General features: G+C 42.3%; 1 protein-coding gene across 4 annotated transcripts; it reads right to left on the minus strand.

Annotated features, from left to right (window-relative positions):
- Positions 1-1,207: 1,207 nt before the first annotated feature.
- Positions 1,208-20,585, minus strand: BTBD3 (BTB domain containing 3). Of its 4 annotated transcripts, none has more exons than XM_039717069.1 (5): positions 20,550-20,585; positions 9,297-9,561; positions 8,648-8,738; positions 8,030-8,148; positions 1,208-4,123 (listed from the first exon to the last, which is right to left on the minus strand). In XM_039717069.1, the coding sequence occupies exons 2-5, from the start codon at positions 9,437-9,439 to the stop codon at positions 3,091-3,093; spliced, it is 1,386 nt and encodes a 461-aa protein (XP_039573003.1). In that variant the 5' UTR covers positions 9,440-9,561; positions 20,550-20,585; the 3' UTR covers positions 1,208-3,090. The 4 variants fall into 4 exon arrangements, with proteins under 4 accessions (XP_039573003.1, XP_039573005.1, XP_039573001.1 ...); XM_039717071.1 differs by lacking the exon at positions 20,550-20,585 and adding an exon at positions 20,270-20,516; XM_039717067.1 differs by lacking the exon at positions 20,550-20,585 and adding an exon at positions 12,255-13,297.
- Positions 20,586-20,591: the final 6 nt, after the last annotated feature.

Here is a 20,591-nt window from a genome sequence, read left to right on the forward strand (position 1 = left end):
CTGCTTCAGCACAAATGGGTGCTGGGACCTGAAGTGAGCCGAGTTTATCACAACAAAAAAAACAAAACCCAAAATAGTTCAGTGCAATAAGTGTGTAGAAATTAAAGTCTTTACTTAAATACTATTTTAGATATGCAGAAAGTATATTACACTATACTCTCTTATCACAGATTCCTCTCACCAGCAAATCAAAGATACAAGTAGCAGGGAACAGTTTAGACAAAATCTGTGAGGTGATCTCTATCGACATTATGTTTACATGCCAGGCTGATATGGCTGATGTTTGCAAGATGTCAATCAATGCACTCAAGCTTGGGTGCTTCTGCTAAACCAACCAAATCCACATTCAGACACCTACTGAAGTGCCCTGATGTCCCAAGGTGAGTGGCACTGGCCACCTTCTTACATCCCAGTACTTGTGTTACAAAGTGCTCAGAAGCAAGTTATGCTGTGAGCATCAAAAGGAGTTTTGGGTGCCTTTGTTTGATCACCCACACTTGAAACCTTTCCCTGCACCAGCTCCCAAAACCTGGAATGGACTCAGAGGAATTAAGCTAAAGGTTGCTTTCATCCTACTTCGTCAAAAAGACTTCATGAAAGAATCCAATAAGAACAATAATTAAATAACAGCTCACTTTCTACACATTGCAGCTGCAGTGTTCTGATCTCTGAACTTCTCTTCCAGACAGCGAATGTAGCAGATATGTCACCTTTATTTGCAGGTAAGTCAAAACAAATAATAAATTCAAAGTGAGAACCCAAGACTTATTAAACCAATGCAGTACTCTGTGACTTGTCCCACCAGCTGTGGCACATGGGTTTTTTTACCAAACAAATCAGAATGCAGCTCGCTACCAGAACCTGTCAATCTGCTCATCACTCGGAGTAATTACATCTGCATCAGCCACTTGCTGTACAAAAATTTAATCAGCTGATTAGCATCTTTCTCTGCTTTGAAATGTAGCTAAATAAATGGAACTGCTGCTCAGATGGTGTCTAAAAGTAGATGACCGTTACCTCATCACAATCTCAGATTCCTTTCTACGATCTCTTCAGCAACTCTTTCTCCACTCCATACCATTTATACTCTTGTCTATTTTCAGTTGTAGATCTAAATATAAGTAACTGGAGGTTTTTATAAATCTCTCCCTGGGAGTTTTCCATGGAGCATTCTGTTTAGATTTCACAAACAGTCTGGATTATGTACATCTGTTACAAAAAAAAAAAAAAAAGAAAACCAAAAACATTTTTCTATGTATTTTGAGGGTATTTACATTTCAGAAAGAGTGCTGCTTATACACACATGTATGTATGTATACAAAACAGTAAACGCTAAGATGGATGAAAGGCATAAATCCTGTGGAGTACTTTTTTACCTGGCTCTCCTTTTATTACCTAGAGGGAAGATCTGGGCTTTGACTACATTCCACTTTTCCTTACTTCAGATGGTATTTGGACACTGCAAAGATGTATTTTGGCACTTTCTGATGGCCGGGGGCCAGGATTCCAACTATCAAGCAACACTTAGAGTAACAGTACTAAACTGGTAAAAGAATATGAGAAAAACATTTTTATTACAGAACTGACAAGTGAATTTAGGGTTAAGCTACATTAATGTGTTGATATACTGTAATATTAATCTTCAGCAGGTCTAAAGAATCATTTGGTCTTCTCATTTTGTTAAAAGGTACGCTACAAACAGAATCCATTTCAGAGGTGAATCAGGATACTGAAGGATTTTCTCATGTTTCAATAGTACCTGTAGCTCTTATCTATACTGGTTTCCTCCCCTGATACAAGGAGTATCCCTCATACTTTTCCAAAAATGAGACAGACATGTAAAACTTCCTATTACATCATCAAAAATTATATGGACATGTAACTTCCTGGGGGGAAAAGCTCAGGCAAGGAAAAGGTTCCAGACCCCATAATCCTCTGACTGATGTGTAGCCATAAGCAATTGCAAGAGCTCCAACAGTAACCCATTAGGGGAGACTTCCTCCCCCTCACTGCTATTGGATGGTATACAGTAAGTGTAACATGACCACAGTTGGGAATCTTCTGTCATTGTCTGAATTTCAACTGGTAATAAAAAGAAAAAAAAAATATTGTATTACAGAAAAAAAAATCCAAGTCAAGATTGATACATTCTTTTGTTCCCCTAAAATCTGCCTCTACCATATTTAGGAAGAAGAAAAATCCCACCCAAAACAAACAAAAAATTATCCTGCATCAGATGATTTATATAAATTCCCATTTATTTAGAAATAGTTCAAAGAAATGCCATTTAAAGAGCAGATCAACTCCAGTGTAGCATGGAGTTGATGGGAGTAGAGTTTCAAGAGCTGCATACACAATTTGAACACATGCAAGTACTTCCTTGCCTGCAAGGTGGGATTCCTAGAAAATGAACTCCAAGGGTAACTTGACAAGCTCACATCCCTTCCTCACTGTGAACATGTCCATGCTCTGGGGATATGGCTGGTATGGAGCTTCCTGAAAGATGCATCCTTCTTCCCATGTTCCCCTGGAGCCATCCCAAAGAGTTGACTACAGGAGAATCTCACAGGATGAAGGTTTGAACTTGTGCTTTTTCTGCTTTTAACTGAAGGACTTTTTCCAGCCCCCGTGGTCAAAAACAGCTTGGTTCACTGGAATCTCTAAAGTCTGCAGAGCAGACAGCAGAGAGAGCTGTAAAACAAGACTCTTCGTTTTCTATCCCTACCTCCCCAATACAAGCAGAAAGCAGAAAATGGAGAAAGAAAAATGGGTCAATTAAGACAATGTTTAGTGAGATACAAGAGGGGGATGTCCTCACTGGTGCATCAAAGAAAGGGTCAGCATCACCAGCAAACAGGCACCCCCCTTACAAAGCCTTTAAAACTTGCTTGTTTCTAAGAGCTTCCAGTTTAAATATTACACTTAATCACCAATGATGCTACAAGTACAGCAAGCCAGGAACTTGCCCACAGCATTTAGTTACATATTCCCTGTACTGATCACATATCTGCAGATAAAAAGCTAAGAATCAGTAGGCCTGAACCAGACAGGTTCTTCATAGCAAAATGCTTTGTATCCATACACTCCCATTCAAGCGTAAAATATGAGTTCAGGAATTTGTCCTCCCTGTACCCCTGTGCCATTTGTACTGTCCGAGGAGCACTGGAACTGAACAGTCACCTTCCCACACTGAACTTCTGTCATTCCTTCTTGTCCAAAATAGCTGAGTTCGTTACCATCCAGAATCACGCTTGCTGTGTAAAAGGTGTCAGGCTCAATCTGCACCGGATACTCAAACCACACGGGAAAAGTGTTACTAGAACCATCTGAGAAGTATTTACTCAAGTTCTGGCCCAGGATAACCCCTTGTCGCTTCAGTTCAATCTTAGCACTGTACTCTGCCGACCCGCAGCTGGAGCCGTAGAGCCCAAAGCCAGCAATGAACACTCTCTTATCAACAGCAAACTGGATGCTGTCACAGCGGCCCCGGTAGCGCCACTGGTTGCTGCGGTAAGCGCAGGACTGGAAGCGGTGGCAGCGCTGAGGGACCAGGCCTTTGCGGGGCTTGCTGACAAACTGCAGCTCCGGCTTCTTGGCAGCCGTGTACCAGAGGAAGATGTCGTTGGTTTCGTTGAGAGTCAGGATGCCGGACTGAGCAGCGCCGTTGGCGAAGTCGTCGAGGGCCATGGTGGGGATGCGGATCAGGTAGAGAGCCTTGCCCAGCACCTTGCGCTTGTTCTCTATGGTGGCCGTCAGCTCTTGGCGCTGGCACTCCACTTCAGCCCAGTTCAGAGCTGCCTCGAAAACAACAATTTCTTTGGCATTCAGAGTCTCCCTTCGGAGAATGCTTTCAAGTGTCTGAAAATCAATGTCGCAGAAGCCCTCAGACTTCAAAGCGAGCTCAGCTTGGGCATCAATCACTTCCCAGCAGCGCTGGGTCAGGTCAGGTTCCTCGAATAAGCAGCTCTGGGAGAGCAGCACACAGGCATTCTTTGCACTCAGACTTGTCTCGAGAAAGTTAACGCAGGCACGGGCCAGGTGAGGGACAATGTACTTCTTGGCAGCATAAAGAGTGGCCAGGACAGTGTCTGCGGCCAAATCGATCTCATCACAATAGATGTACCTGAAATAAAGCACACAGGTGTAATGCTGCTGCTTAATGCAACACCATTTGTCAACAAACTCATACAAAATCATGAACAAAGAATATTTAAATGGCTCCACGTTAGAATCAAGCAGTGCTTTGGGGAGTATTGATTAAGCCCAGAAAGAAAGTACAAAAAAATTAAGCACTTAAGTTAAAATCATGGAAGAGAATGGGTTTAAATCTAAGGTGAATCCAACTTTCCATTTGGAGCACATGCTATGAGACAATTGTTTAAAAACTGTGGCCCCTGCAGCTCTGTGCTCCTTCCACACAGGTCCTGGTTCCCAGGCAGGAGCTCCTGCAGGGCTGGAGCACAGCAACCACAGGAGTCTGGAACATGTGTTATCAAGAGTCCCTGGACTGCATGTCCCCTGACAGTGAACCGTGGTTCAATGAGGTGTATGAACAAATGCAGGAACGCTAACAAGTTTGTAGACAGTAACTAGGTAATCTAAGAAGAGAAATGCTATTCAAGTATATCAGGTCCTATCCATTTCTGTAACTACTGGATTGGGTTCTTTTCAGAGGTGGCTTTTTTGTTTGGGCTTATGTTTTTGGTTGGTTTTTTCAAAGGGTTATGAAACATATCGGAAATGGAAGATTTTCAGGTTTTTAATTCTCACAAGATCCTAACTCAACTAGCAGAGCATTTTCACTCAGTCTCACTGCATAAGGATGAAAAAAGCTTTATTGCTATGGCAGTGTGGTGGAAGAGATGAAGGTGAAATTCTATTTATGTGACTAAACTGCTGGGATTCATTGCTCAGAGAAATGAAGCATTGTACAGTTTGTTCTTTTCAATATCTCATGCTTCAGGGCTCCATTTGCAGCTGGTGAATGCAATGTGCTAAAACCATGCCAAATGCAATTTCACTTTTCACAGGGATAAGCAAGTCTTGATGGTTATGGCTGATAAAAGTGTCTTCCTCCAGAAAAGCTAAAGTTGTAGCAACCCTGTACTAATTAAAATTTTCTAGTTAGCAGGTTTCCCTACACAATGAGTTTTCTGCAGAACAGATGTGCCTATAAAGAGGACTTAGTGCCTACACTGATCTGATTATAGTTGTAAATAACTATTTGTATTTTTGCAGCTGTAAGACAGTATCCTCCATGCCGCACTTGGAAAACAAGCACAGAGGAGATACTAGATACTGCTCCAGCAGTATAAAATCTAAGAGGCTACAGAGAAAAAAAGAAAACTTACGTAGAGCCAAGCTTATTTTTAGTGTTTATTACTTGGTTTCAGCTTATTTGTGAAACCAAAGAACCCATTTGTATATCAATGGTCACAGGTTTAGCTCCTTTAGTGCCCAAAAAAATTCCATTTTCAATTAATTCATTTTTATGATTCTCCTCATTGCTCTCCTACTCTTTCCTCCCTTCTATTACTTCTCTTTGCCTGCTAGTACAACAGACAATGATGACATCTGTTTTAAATCGACATAGTTCAAAAGTTGCTATTTTAATATTCCTGAAAATAAAGAACTAATATCACTGATGTACAGCAGACACAGCATGGATTGACTGTCAGCAATACTCCACACCTCTTACTCTGCCAATGCACCTCGACTCTGGTTTGCAATTACTGATACTCCAGTTTCACCCTGTTCTCAAACACAGGATTCTGCCAGACCACAGGGTTTGATGGTTTAGTAACACATTCAGCCTGGGATGAGATGAGATCACTGTTCTAACTTGAACAGTCAAGACTAAGATAAGATATAATACATGAATGCACTGATTCACTTTGGCAGCTAGATTGTGAGTTTAACCCTGCTTTTAAAACTGTAGAGAACAGTCAAAGCAGTTTTGCTGGGAGAATAACTAATGTCTACCCGTTGTGGTATTTCCTATATTACACCTGGCAATACCTTGTTTGTTGTCAGAATTCCCACTATGTAATAAAACACAAAAAATATTTATGCCATCAGAATTCTTTGGCCCAGGGGGAAAAATCCCCAAACTTCTTGAGCAAGATGTCAAAACCAAAAAATCCAAGCTAAATATATTTCCTGACAAAGTTTATGATGCAGAAAGAAGCCTGTGAATGAGAGGCTCATTTGGAATAGCTAAAATCTTTCCTTCTGTAGCAAGATAGCCTTGCCATCCATGGCTCACAGCAGTTGCAGGAAACACTCACAGGGATGGTTTCTCAGAGTGAGAGGAGTGAAGGGGACAGTGGCTCCCCCTAAGCTCCACACGCAGTGGATGCTGTGATTAGGGGATGCTGCACTGCTGAGCAGCATCCCCGTGCCTTCCCTGCACCATCCCAGTGTCACACACACTGGGGCACTCTGCAGCCTCAGACATGCTGCATCAGGGACGACAGCACTGGCAAGGTTACCTCAACAGCCACACAGACCACAAACTTTTTCTGGTCTTTAGGGTTTTTTCAATAAAAGCTGGGAAGTTGAAGAATCCCATGGTTCTGGCCATGCTCTCACAGATAGTTTCCTAAATTGCCATGGGCTAAATAATATGCCAAGACCTAGATGTCAGTACTGCTACACTCTTTTCTAGGCTTTCTTTCTGCACATATTTCTTAATGATAAATTCAGAAAGCATTCAGTTTTTATACAGCACATCGTGTTTAGCCACAGTGAAATAGATTTGCTGTTCAAAAAGAAAGGGGGGCTAGAAGAACCCAAGTATCTTGTATTTGTGATTGGTAAAATTCAGCATGAAGGTGAAGTATAAGTCTGAGCTCTGCCACAAAATCAAAAAGGCTGAAAGCAAATATCCATAACACACCTCCCTACATAATGTCACATCTTAACTTTATATTCCAGGTCTACAGAACATCTGTGGAGCTCTCCTGGCAGTTACCAATATTTGCACAGAGCATTCCTGATGTTGGTGATAACCTATAAAAACTCTATATGCAACTTTGAATGTTCATCTATGATGCCAGTGAAATCTTAAAAATTAAAAAGAAACTCTTCTGTAATCACAAGTTAATCAAAACAATCTATGAAATACAATAAATTGCTACCTAGTGATTATATCATTACGTGCAAGAAAACCTGCAGCATATTAAAGGGATCACTATCAGATAGTGATGTATTTTTTGTATAGCAAAGCAACAGTATTTATTTAAGCTAAAGGAAAAAAATCAAAAACTCAAAGCCATAACATTTCTGTGATAGGGCATTTCTCCTTAACAATCAGAATTTATAGATACATTCAAGGACAATTCAGCAGGGAAGCTGTTTCATTATGCCCATTTAGGAAAAGAAAGCATTTCTTATGCAGTTTGCAAGAAGAAAAATAATGATCATGTAAACTGACTCGTTTTCCTTGTTAGATAAGACCCCCTATTCATGTAAACAGCCTTTTTATCACTTTCCAAACACATCAATATGATACATAAGGAGAAATTTATTTTTCAGAGGCTATACTGAATAACTTAGGGTCATTTTTCTAAGACAAGACCTGCGTACTGCAGTTTTAAAAAAGAGCTGGAACAATGTCAATCTACAAACCCAGCAATTTACTGGGTCTGAGGGGGCTTTGTGCATGCATTTTTAACTTTTCTCTATGCTTGCAAAGTAGAACAGTTGGTTTGGGGTTTTTTGTTACAGCTGACAAATCTTTTTAGTAACTCCACTCCTTTGTGTAACGCACAGTGACAAATCAGATCGATAGGCATTACAGTACACAATGTGCCCAAAGATCCCCTGTCAAAATCATTATTTACAACTGCCTACATTAGTTTAATGTGTGTGTGCCTGGAAGTACGGGGGGGAGAGCACAAGTGAAAGTTTAAAACACAAGAAGAGGAATATTTCTTTCTTTCTGTTTATATGCAACTTCAGCTATGACATTGGCAGTATTTGTATACATCAGACAGGAACACATATCCAGCAGATGAATGATGCTTACTTCAGCATTGCAAGAAAAGCAGCAGGCTCAACATCTGGTATACGGATTTCATCTTTGTCCTCAGCAAGCTCTCCGTAAAACATTGCATGGAATACAGAGCTCCCAACAGCCAGGACATACTGTTGAGAAAGGGAAATCTTATTTCATGCTTTGAACTGAAAACACTGCCAACACAAACAATGTGGGAGAGCCACTCTGAGCAAACTGGGCTGCACTGACAGGCTCTACAGACACACTTCAGTAAGAAATTAAGTCCAAGTTAAGAACAAGTTACACATTTTCCTTGTATTTTACTCTCCTGGGCATAGATGCATTAGCTACTGGAAAACGCTCACCTCCACCACAGCAGTTAACTATTTCTAGGAAATCTCAAGAGCAGTATTAATCAACAGCATAAAGCAGTATTCTTAACTTTACTGCCTTAGCCCAACAAATGTGCTGTTTAACCAAAACCACAAAGAAAAGCCAGGGAGAGATTATCCCACTGCATGTGGCCTTTCCAAACACAGACTGCTGCCTGTCCCAGAAGAGCTGAGCCTCCCACGCTGTGTCCTGCTGTAACTGTGGGAGCTCTCTCTGGCTCTCCCCACCCCAGCAGATCATGCAGCTGTTGCTTACTTTGTGTCCTGGCAGCCGCTGGGTCCCACCTGGTGGCCCGACCACAAAATGAACATCTGCCATCAAGTCATTGTTGAACATCACTGCATTTCTACAAACAGAGGTAGCATGTTAATTTGTGGCACCCAGGAACTCTATCTGCACGTCCCAGATGCAAGAAATTTGATTTTTTAACAACTTCAAGCTGCTTGTTAGCAAACAGAAGCAGGTCACACTTTGCCTCCAGCTACTTTACACATCATTGCACAAATATACCAGAGAAAACATTAAGGAGGTGAAAGTGTTTCTGGTGTGTGTGGGTGCAATAAAACAAACCCCCAAACTTCTGAGAACTTTCCATGAAGTGGAAATCAAAGTCCAGAGCATTTATCACTGAAAATCCCCACTGAGGTCTAAAAGGAAATCTTTACGGGTGTGCTGCAGCTTTCAGCAACATTTCCATTAACTCAAACAGATGCCCTGACTGGAAAAAAGATACTAAAATATTTTTCCATTACCAAAATTCTTATTTCCCACACACATACAGGGAGAAAAAAAGCCCAAACAAATAAAATATAACTGTGTTTTCTTCAGCAAATAAATGCATTCTGGACATTTTGCTACTTTTCACCTCTCCATTCAAACACCAAAAAAACTGCCCTGAACTTACCTCTCTCTGATGGTTGGATAAAGTCCTTGCCAATTAGGTGCAGGAATAGTGTTGTTGTTATTGAGATTTTGCTGATGGTACTGCTGGACAGCAGTTGTATTAGTATTAGCTGGTTTCTTTCGGGGAAAAATATCAGCAGCCATCTTCTTCTTCTTTTTGGTCTTCAAGGTAATGATTTCATAGCAAACTGGAGGCAATTTGCTGTTGCTACTGCTGCTGCTATTTCCTTTCTTAGAGCTCTTCTTAGACCTGTTCTTGACCGTCTCTGGAAGCATCAAGAAGAAGGTGAGACATTTCATGTTCTTTCCTTTCTCATCTACCATCAGTATACCCGTGTGTGAAGACCGACAGCCTAACTAGCTAGGAACATTTAGGAACGTATGTGCAAGCTGTAACACCGAAAGCAGCAGAGCTGAGAGTCTGCTTCTCTTCCAGCAAGGTGACCTTTCCAGCACCCAGAGTAAGAAACTAAGTTTGATCCAGTACTTGAACCGTTAAATACATCCCCATCATTCCTGCCAGCCTTCTTTCCTTCCAGCTTTCCCGATCGGGAGCCGCCTGGCAGCGCTACAGCCGGGGCAGAGGGCAGGAGGAGCGCACGGCGGCGGTGCCAGGCTGCCGGCGAGCCCAAGTTGTGCGGGAAGGGCTGGGAGCGGAGCGGGACCGGCAGCCGTGCGGCCGGAGCCGGCAGCGCGGAGCCAATGGCTGCAGGCACACAGTGACACCTATTGTAGCCTGCGCCGCTCCCACGTTAAAGCCACAGCGGCGCTCCCGCAGCTCCCACGCAGCCGGCGGCGGGGATGGGATGGGATCAATGGCACACGCGGCTGCCCGGGAGTGCGCGAGTGTTTGTGCGTGAGCTCTCCTCGCTGCCGCTTCAATTTTCACAGGCGAAGCAATAAGAAGTTGAAATCAGGTAGATAGATCTATCTGAGTCTATTGCCGTGGGAGCTGTTTCCACGGGCAGGCGATATTAGCACAGCTTGCTTCGCCTGTAGCATTCCCACAAATCCCTCCTGGAAGAGCTGTTCAGCGAGTGTGCGACAGATATCGGAACCGAATTAAAGCAATCAAGCAGCAGCACAGCCAGCCATGCAGCCAAACAATCCCTTTCAGCGCAGCTTCTACTCCAGTGTAACACGAACAGGGATGAGGTCACAGCTTCAGCTTTAACTCCTTCTGTTTCCAGATAACATAACAGCCTTTGACAGGGGTCCCAAATCACTGAGCAATGCTAATTAAGCCAGCTTACACCAGACATGGCTGCACCACATCAGAAGAAAACTTCTAGATGTGTAATCAGATTAAAGCAAACCAGAGTGAATATATTTAATCAATATTTCAAAGCATTAAATGAAAGGGTCTGAATGATTTAGAGAGTCTCAGGCAAAAATCGCTCCTTGAGATGCAAAAAGTCTGATTTTATTCACAAATACTTTCTGAAATAAACAAGATATAAGCTATGCCAACCAAACCATTTAAATAGGAAATAAGTCTAATTTTTAGTCATTAGTTTATCCAGAACTTAAATTTTGGTCAGATTTCTTTAATAGCAGGTCAAGTGTATAGAAAAACCACCAAGTATGCATAGCCACTTAAAAACAAATGCAGGGAAATAAAAAATACTTGGTATGAGGTGTCAATATATCGCACCTTAAAATACCAGGGAGCAGATAGTTAAAATATGATTTCATAATTACTTTCAGTTTTAAAGAAAAAACCCTCTGCTTTCAAGCTAATTTAGCCACATTTTGCCTTAATTAGTTTAGCTGGACAAGAGTACAGCAGGGAAATTAAAGTGATAAAAGGTTGGTGAAGAAACCTCGTTGAAGCCCCTGACAAATCTGCCACTGACTCAAACAGAAATATTACTCAGGCTGTTTATTCAGTCTCCATCCCAACTGCTTGAATGACAGCTGTGGCCGTGTAACACACACCCAGAATGTGTTTAACCTGAGAATGTGCTGGTGTTTCAAAGATTGCCAGGTCTCCTCGGGAGATGCTCCACACCAGGCACTCACAGCACGCCCGGCCATCTGGAGGCTTTGCTGCAGTGGTTGGGGACGATGCCATTCCCAGACACATCTGTCCCCTCTGTCTGAAGGCACTGCCCGTGGAAGGGGGAACAGAGGGAGACGTGTCCGTGCCTCAGCTGCTACATTTCACAATCCAACATCTTAGTGCAAAATCTCCTTGACTGCTGCTTTAAAGGAAGATGGTGGGTTATGCCTGAAAGGCAGAGACACATTCCTAAATACACTGAGGGGAGGTTATGTAATTTACAAAGAAATTATTTCTAGCAACCTTTTCTCTCTCCTCCACACATTTTCTTTTTTATCTGCAATAGACTGATTAGGAAGGGAAACTAAAAACCTAAAGCATATTGAACTGTAGAGAGGGAAAAGAAGGGGTGAAGGAGAAGAAACTCATCCCACAGATGGAATCTTATAACTGCTCACAGCTGAGTTTATAACGGGAACACAGCAGGTATTCCCAGCACAGAATTTGAGTTTGTTGAGTTTGTGTAAGTTTTTTTTTCCTCTCCTTATGTAAATTTCCAGCCCTTCCAATTACAACAATAACCCTTTTGCCACTGCACAGGACAAACATTTCAAAAGGAAGAAATCTTAAAAAAACCTCTTAAAGATACAGAAAACCACAGACTCCAGAAAATCTGGTTCTCAGCATTGCAGTTGGCAGAAGGCAAAAGACAGCAGGGGTTGGGAGATTTGATTGTCATTCCACAAATCCATTTTATAGACTCCCAAAGCATACAAAAATCAGGGTCTCTGCACATTTCTTCAAACCAATGACCAGGATAAATGCAAAGATTTTACACACACGCCAGATAAGGTCAATGGGAGGCTACAGGAGACAAAGAGAATGAGGGACAGACTGACCAGTTAACTCCACGTGGGAAAGACAGACTGTAAATGTGAATCCACAGGATCCACCAACCTTTGAGTTTTGGAGCACACCACACATGCACAGCAGGTTGTGCTCTCTGGGAAAGGAAAGGAGAGAGAAGCTGCAGCTGAAGCATGTTTTGCCTGAACTCAGAAGTGAGACAGACCCCAGCAGACAAGAAGTATCTGCACAACAGGATAAAAAATCCAGGCCAGTAAATAAAAAGCCATCTTTGCCTGCTCTTAAGTCACCCACCATAACCCAGACTGCTCTAACTAGAAAATAGCACAGATTCCAGAACAGAACCTAAATAGACTTAAATAGAATTCCTATGAAAAACTACAAACCTCTCACAGGTTCATACCACTTTCCACTGCACTTTCTCACCTCAGGAACAAAGTCTCATAAACTACCCATTAGATGGGTGAAACAGGAAAAACAACCCCCAAAGAAGTAGTGCTATTGTCTGCAGGCACAGAGTTTGTGGTGATTGGGAGTGGGGCTGTGGCTGTGCAAAGAGGTGAGCAGCACTGACAGCAATGAGCCATGGAGTGCCCAGGGGCACTGACCAAAGGGAACAGAGGGCACACAGGTGCAATGCATGAACACCAGGGGTATGAAAGGTTGGGCTAAAGAACAAGGGCAGATGCCTGAAGCCTTCTGATGTGATATGATGCTTCTCTGTATGGGTTGAGGCCTTCTGATATTGTACGGTGATACTCTGTGTGTCGTGGCTGTCTGGACTGAGGCATGTGCTGTGGCATATGCTGTGACAATTCTCACTCCCTATTCTGTCTGTTTTGGCAGCAGCTTCCATTTACTTTCATACAATGGTGTTTTGTTGTTTTACTATACAAATACTGTTAATGAATTTAGACATCAATACGCTGGCAGTCAGTAAAAACAACCCATGAACTGGTGCCTGTTGAAAGACCAGTCAAAATCCCCAGTTCAGATCAGTCTGTCTCCAACAAGAGGATCAAGGAAGGTCACCTTCTCTGACCCACAGATCTATCCATTTCTGAAATCTTATTACAATGTGCTCCTAATCTTCTTCAGAAAGTCTCATTTTTCTTCATTAATTATATATTAACAGAACTAAACTTGATATATACAACTGAGAAAATGGGAAATACAGTTCTTTGAAGGCACATTATTTTACAAGCAAAGGAGTCAGACCAGAAATATTTCTAGTCAAAGGAAATTCCATGCTTAAATCTTTACACTGGCCTAATGGGTATTCAAAATGCCAGAAGAATTAAGCAAAAGGCTATATTCCCAGTCTGAGATACTATACATCAAGTTACATGTCCCTTCCAAAATATTAGGAGCAGGTTAGGAGCCCTTGGAAATCAGTTTCTGACTAAACATTGTGAACTGAAGCAGCAATTTTGCTGTTCAAACCCAAGTGTGTGCAACACACCTGCCATCCCAGCTTATTTATCCCTTAAGAACATAATGTACCTTGTGAGGCACAGGAGCCACAGTACAGCCCAGCTCTTGGTACAACTTTTAATAGCATGTAACTACTATAATTATGCCTTTCTAATGGTAACTTCCAGTAGGGAAATCAGTTTAATTTCCAGACCTGACAGGAGTATTCTTCCTCATACTTCATCAGTTTCTCTTGCTGGAATAGCAAGGATTCCAAAGAGTTTCTTTTTTCTCATTCTAATAAGCTGAGTTTTTGTACATCTCTCATTTACAAGCCTATTCCTCATGTAGTAACTGAGCTACACAATTCTATAAAAAACATGCTTTCATTAAAATTCACAATTGTTTATTACAACCACATCATGAATAAAGGAAAAGATTATTAGTAAGCAATGAGGAAATGCATACATTTCTTTTCCTGTGTCTTCTTTGGCAGTTACTATGCCTATATGCAGTATAAACATTGTTTAAATCCTGAATTTCCCCCTACCAGGAAACAAATTTCAGATGACACATCTTGATTAACCAAAATAAATACACAATGTTACTGTTTAACAAATCTACCTGTCTGTCCACTGCTAGATTTCTCTGAATTAAACTTCAAGCACTCATTTAAAAATGGAATATACATGTTCAGAAATGAATGAAACCAACAGAAAACCTCAATAAACCAAACCCACACAGCTGTGGTGCCTTGTTCTGTTTACCTGTCTATGAATTATTTAGTCACTTGGAAGAGTCCTTCCCAATCACCATTCCAACCCTTTTGTTTGTAAAAACAAATTTGGAAAGGGCACTGATAGCTCTACCCTTCATTTCCTCAAGTAAAAAAAATGCATTGCAATGGACAAAAAATTTCCAATCTCCTGTCTCCTCAGTTTCTTATTGGCAGCACTGGAAGAAACCAAGATGGCATTTACTTCTGTCAGCTGCATGGAAAAGCTGGCAATGATGTCTTAGTCAGGTCTTGTATGGAAAAAAAGTAAAATAAAAAGGCAACCAAAAGCAAGAGGAAAGTTGGGCAAAATTGTAAAAACTCTCAAAGAAGCCAAAATAGACACTAAAAAACAGCAATTACATTCCAGAATAGCAAAGAGCTGTGAAAGAGTAGAATAGTAGCAGAGTAGAATTGCATCTCGAACCAAGACTAGAAGCTTCAAAACAAAGTCAAAAATAGTTAAATTGTATTTTTCTATAGAACTCATGCTACGCTAGCAACATACTTGTTACCAAATATTCTTAACTGCTTAGTGTTTATGAGGATTTGAATATTTTGCATAACATTATCCACTAAGATAGCTTTTACTTTTTCTTCCTAAATGCCCTTAACACTTCAAAGAAAACAAAAGCATAAAGTCCTGAGCATCCAGTCAAAAGGTAAAGACCAACTTACATAAAATAGAAACCTGAAGAATGAATATTCACAGCTACTTTTTATTCCTGTAGTATTTCCTAGCATGATACATGGTATTTGTTTTAGTCTCTGTACCAAAGCAGCCTTTCTATTAAATCCTTTTAATACGCCATTAAGCAATACCCATTTTGAGACAAAGCAATCACACAAAACATACAACATTAATATCTACTCCTATGTTTACTTGCAAATAAATGTGCACTTTCTTTGTATGGATTTCCGTGAGCCTGTTCCTACCTCAACTGCAATATCTATTCTCATTTTTTCCTGTTGCCTTTCTTGCTTAGCTGCTTAAAGCCTGCAATTTAACTTCAGTGAGTGGTTGAATAACTTAATATTTATGCCCCAAACACTTTGCTATGCTGGGTCTTTTCCTTTTAAAGTTAAAGGTTTTCTTCCCTGATAGACCAAAATAATGTATCAGAGTGAGATTTTAAAAAGTTCAACATTTTCTTGTATTGTCTTGTATTCAACATTTTCTGTATATTCTGATTTGAAGACCATGCCTGCTGCAGGAATGACAGTCCATATAAACCACAACTGTGGCAAGGAAGGGTTACATTCAGACAACCTGCAGTGAACAATACACTTGATCCCCTTACACTGAATTACCCCACAGACATTCTCTTCTGGGCATATGGAACAAAATAATGTCAAATACTTCATTACAGTATAAAATATATTATTTGAAATCCTGCTAAGAGAGATTCCCCAATATCATAGTTTGGGAGCTGCAGGAATAAAGTATCTCAGAGCAAAATTTGGAATGCATTCTATGTGCATTAACTTGTTTCTTGACAGTTCAAAGTAAAACAAAGAATTATAAACCTACTCTGTGAAGAGAAAACCTGCAACCACAAAATGATAATTCAATTCAAGGTTACAGGAGATAAAGTGTTTTGTTACTAATTTAAAAGAGACAAATTATGCATTTGTTCCCCATCGTGGCTACTCAAGCTTGTGCACTTCATTTCACGTACAGCTTTGCTCTTGACAGTCTGTGGGGTCAAAAATTAACTTCTTTCTTAGTGGCCACCATTTATTTATTTATAAACATGATATTGCAAACCTGAAAGCACTCAACCCTTTTTCTAAGGCAAAGGTCAACTTTAATTCTACTGTGCCTCTTACCAAAACTGACTGACAAAGGAAAGCTCAGATAGCTCAGGAAATTGGTAATGAGATACAGTGGTTTTCATCTCTGGGTCACTAATTCTAAATTGACTAAGGTCAACAGTAATCAAAAGTCATTAGCATTTAATGATCCTTCTGTGCCCTGTGAGAAAGAAGCTAGTGATCTTAGCACACTTCAGGAAAACCACCACTACAACCAGTGCTCACATGCTGCCTGCTTCAAGGGAGAGGTCAGATCAGATGACTACAGACACAACTTCCAACCTTGCAGACAGATCTCACCTCTGCAGACAAATATTTTACTAATTTTAACTTGGCTCACAAACTATTCTTTTCAATAGTTAAATTAATATGGGTTCTCTGGAGGGCAGGCTGTAAGCTGCCTGCTCCTGCTCCTTCACATCAGCAGTTCCCAAATGCCTTTGTTCCCCTGCACACAGTAGGTCTGAAGAATGAAAATGCAAACAGGCATTCCTCAGAGAGGAAGGTTCTCATGTAAGAACCAATGGCACCAGAAGTAACTACTCCATGAGCATCCACAGTGGAACTGCATCACAGTTAATGATGTTGGTGTATAACTCAAGGACTACGTTTTTCATGTGCAGGTAACCTACATTCAGCACATCAAACCATTGTGTTGAAGCTCCCAGTGGGACAGAAGGGGGGAGAGGATATTGCTACGATGCACAAGCACACCTGCTCTGTGGCCTGCACACTTCAGTCCCCTGGGACTGTCATGGCAAACCCACCTTCAACAAGGGTAAGGAGAACATTTGGGAAGCTTAGTTAGGTGTTGTAATGTACAGGTCTGTAATGGAAAACCACACTGTGGTTTTACAGCTAGGCAAGGTTAGGGAACATGCAGCTTAAAAGCCCACAGCAGATGAGCAAGCTGTGTGTTCACAGCAGCAGAGCATCACAGCTGGCAGCATTCAGGGTGTTAAAGAGGAAAAGTCTGGTACAGCGTCTTCTTCCCACTGCATTTGAAATTACAGAAGAGGAAAATCATCACAGTGAAAGAGGAGCAGGTCAGCACACTGGCAAACCAAGCCTTTCATAAGAAATGCATTCTCAGCCACAGTGGCTCACGCTTCTCAAAAGTGAGAATTAAAACCAATGAGTAACAACTCTAGCAGTGATTTTACAATTGTCTACCAACCCCAATTTTTAGATAGGAGAGACCGATTGCTGCTAACCTGAGCCTAATTCCAATAGTTCAAGGAATGGAACAGGCATGACATCCATTAAACTGCATTGTCCCAAATGACTCTCCCTTTGCCAGACACTGTGTATCTTGTTACTTGCCCTTAACTGATTCCAGACTCTTCCAGCACACACAGCCTCTGTTGGAATCCACAGGGAGATAAAGATGTTCCCGAATTTTTCTCCTATCCACTGCTTGAGAAAATCAGACTTATTTTCCTTTCCTGCACATAGTTCAGTCACACTTGCATTCCTCAGTAGTCAGTTATGCTTCAGTATTTCCATCAGTTTCTCCTCCTCCTCTTTACAAGTGAATGGCAGCTACTGCACCATCAGGAATTGTCAAGAAAAACACATACATACTGCTCAAACTCTGGTATCAGAATATATTTTTGTGCCTTAAGATGTATTTGTCTATCAGTGTTAGGATATCTTAAATGTTCTTCACAGTAACTCTGTGACACATCAGAACTGCAGCAGAGAAAAACTAAGGAAGGGGCAAGTAATCAAACAGAACAGCATAATTAAGGGACTGTACAAGAGAAAAATAAATACCCATTAGTTTTATGTATTATGAACTTTTATATAGTATGAAAACCTTTGCATTTTCTGGGTGTGCATGGGGTAGCATCACCTTGGTCTCATAGAAGTGTAAAGGCAAAAGGCAAAGAGCTCTGAGGAGTTCTCACACCTCTCAGACAAGTAAAAATCCACCTGCCTGAAGGACTGCTTTCTTTCCATGCTCTCAGAAAACCCTTGCAACCGAGCAGAGACAGGACAGCTCTAATTCCAGAGAACGTAGTTTTTAAAGAAAATTACTCCTTTAAATTGCTTTGGATGTGAAGAGGAGAAAGCATAGCTAGGGTGGTTATGGAGTGAAACCTGGTACATAAATATCCTGTCACTTGTTATCAACAAGTCATTCAGCCTGGTACTGAAGTGGTACATGATCCTCTAGTGAAATATTTACTCAGGATATCAGGTAATCTTAGGGTACAGGCAACAGGCCTGGACAAGGTGATGTTTCTAGATACCTTCCCAATTTGTTTGCTGCCAGTCTTCACCCCACACAGCCAGGACAGCCAGCACTCACAGACTGCCAGCCAGCTCCCCAGTGTTTTCAAATGCAAACACTTTCTGGATGTTGGACTGGCCTGGCTTTCACAGCAGCTTGCTGAGGTATCAAACTCAGAGAGGGCAGCACGATCAGGACACAGATGAGCCAGGACCCAAAAGTGGGAAGTTTGCAAATTTGAATGCAGTGATGTCTTACTTAAGCCTCCCCTCTCAGTTCTCTGACACACACATAAAAAGTGCTTTTGTGACCAAGGAATTCAAGTTAATAGCAGAAAACACAACTGATGACAACTTCCACCACAAAAAGCTTGTAATCTTTTCCTTCCAAGATTCCCATCTCTTATATCCCTCTTTTGCCTCATCCATCAGCCCTTTGAGATAGAAACTGCTGCTTTTCACTCATTTAAGTGCCTCACAAAACAGAGCTTCCACACCAGCTCAGGCACCTGAACGTTTGTAAAACTGAACAACAGCTAGCCAAGTCTGAGGAGTTACCAGAGACAGTATTGGGGCAGAAAAAATTTGAATTATCAGAGAAAGCTAACACTGGGGATAAACATTATTCTGCTACAAAACTTACTGGCACAAGTGTCTACAAAAGGTGATCTAAATTTCTTCTGCCAGCATAACACATGGCCTATCACCATCAGACCTCTGTTTTGAGTGAGCCTATCCTGGGACTGCTGCTTTCATTGTAACTGTTTGGTAAATTTAGAAAAAAAATTTGCTCACAGGCTCTAACAAGCAAGTGGCCAAAACATAAAAATTATTGTTGCAACTTGCATTTTACTCCCCCCAGCCTTAAAGGGCAAGCTAAATGAATCCCATGTTGCTTCTGGAAGGTGTTTCCTCTGGGGCAGAGCTGAGGATCACTGGCAGGAAAACACAAGGGAAGTTATTGTGCAGTTAGCTGCAGTGTACTTACTGGGGGGATTTAAAATGGAAAAAAAAAAAAAGAAAGTACGACAGTCAACATTCAACTTTGGCAATCCTGAAGAACTTAGTTCAAATGAAGGCCATAAGAGATTCCATTTGCAAAGTGAAACTACCCAGTAAACCCCAGACACTGTACACCTATAACCCAGCACCATCTCTCTACATAAAACAATCAAAAAAACCCCAGAGCACAGATTAAAATTTAACGCATACATCACATGCTGAAAACAAAGTGCTGTGAGGACTAACCACAAGGCAAAAAATCTGCATCAGCACTTCTCAGATGAGACAGCCTGTTGAATTAGGCACGTTAGTAACCGCACTTTAGGAACACTCAGGTATCGTAACTTCAACCCAAACTTTTCCTCGAACTCACAACAACCCACTACTCCCTCCTATTTTAAAACGCTGCAGCACTCAGGAAACACCACAACGAACTGAACTTATAAACCTCGAAGTTCACAGGTGGCTTTCTCCGAACAAACAGGAAAATGGGGAACTGTAAAGGCGTGGGCCCTCAGGTGAAAACTAGCGACCCTTCAGAGACAGGGACATCGGGAATTCCGGCCAACAGCGTGGGGAAGGGAGAAGGAATTTCTGCCAAACCGGGCGCAACTATTAATCGTGCCTCCGAGGTTACCGAATTAATGCTTAAAGTACTTCTTTTACAAAAGAGCTTTACTTTAAGCAGGAGAAAAGCCCCAAAGCCCAACTTTCGGGCCGGCTCCCGGTGGAGGCTCCAGCCTGGGCACAGCCGGGTCCGGGGCTCCTCCCGAGCCCCGCTCACCTCCGGCACCGCCGCGAACCCACCCCGCTGCTGCACAAAGGGGGACCGAGGGGACACCGACACCCGCCCGCGGGCACGCACCGCGACTACAACCGGGCAGAGGCCGTGCCCGGGCTGGGGGCTCTTTGTGCGGCAGAGCCGGGCGGCCCCGCTCCCCTCACCGACCGCTGCCGGCGCTCAGGTGCGGCCGCCCCGCCCCGCCCTGCCCCGCCCCTCACGGCGGCGCCTCTGCGGGGAGCGGGGCGCCCGTTCCGCGCCGGCACCGCCGCAGCCCGGGAGGGGAGCGGGATCCGCCGCCACGTCCCGGGGGAAGGGGCGCGGCTGTCCCCTCGCCGCCGTCCCCCCCACACCCCGCACTGACCTGAGGGCGCTCCCCGGGGCGGCGCGCGCGCGGCCCCTCCTC

Source organism: Passer montanus, unplaced genomic scaffold (genome assembly GCF_014805655.1).
Source record: "Passer montanus isolate IOZ18808 unplaced genomic scaffold, ASM1480565v1 scaffold37, whole genome shotgun sequence".
In the NCBI taxonomy this organism is placed as follows: Eukaryota; Metazoa; Chordata; class Aves; order Passeriformes; family Passeridae; genus Passer; species Passer montanus.

Bases quoted from the DNA above. Each gene is read 5' to 3' on its own strand.
- BTBD3 (XM_039717067.1), bottom strand. From the start codon at position 12,339: ATGCTTCAGCTGCAGCTTCTCTCTCCTTTCCTTTCCCAGAGAGCACAA. The intron at 8,149-8,647 runs GTAAGCAACAGC...CTTTCTCAACAG, and splicing joins AGCGGCTGCCAGGACACAAA to TATGTCCTGGCTGTTGGGAG. The intron at 4,124-8,029 runs GTAAGCATCATT...GCTTTATTTCAG, and splicing joins GCTTTTCTTGCAATGCTGAA to GTACATCTATTGTGATGAGA.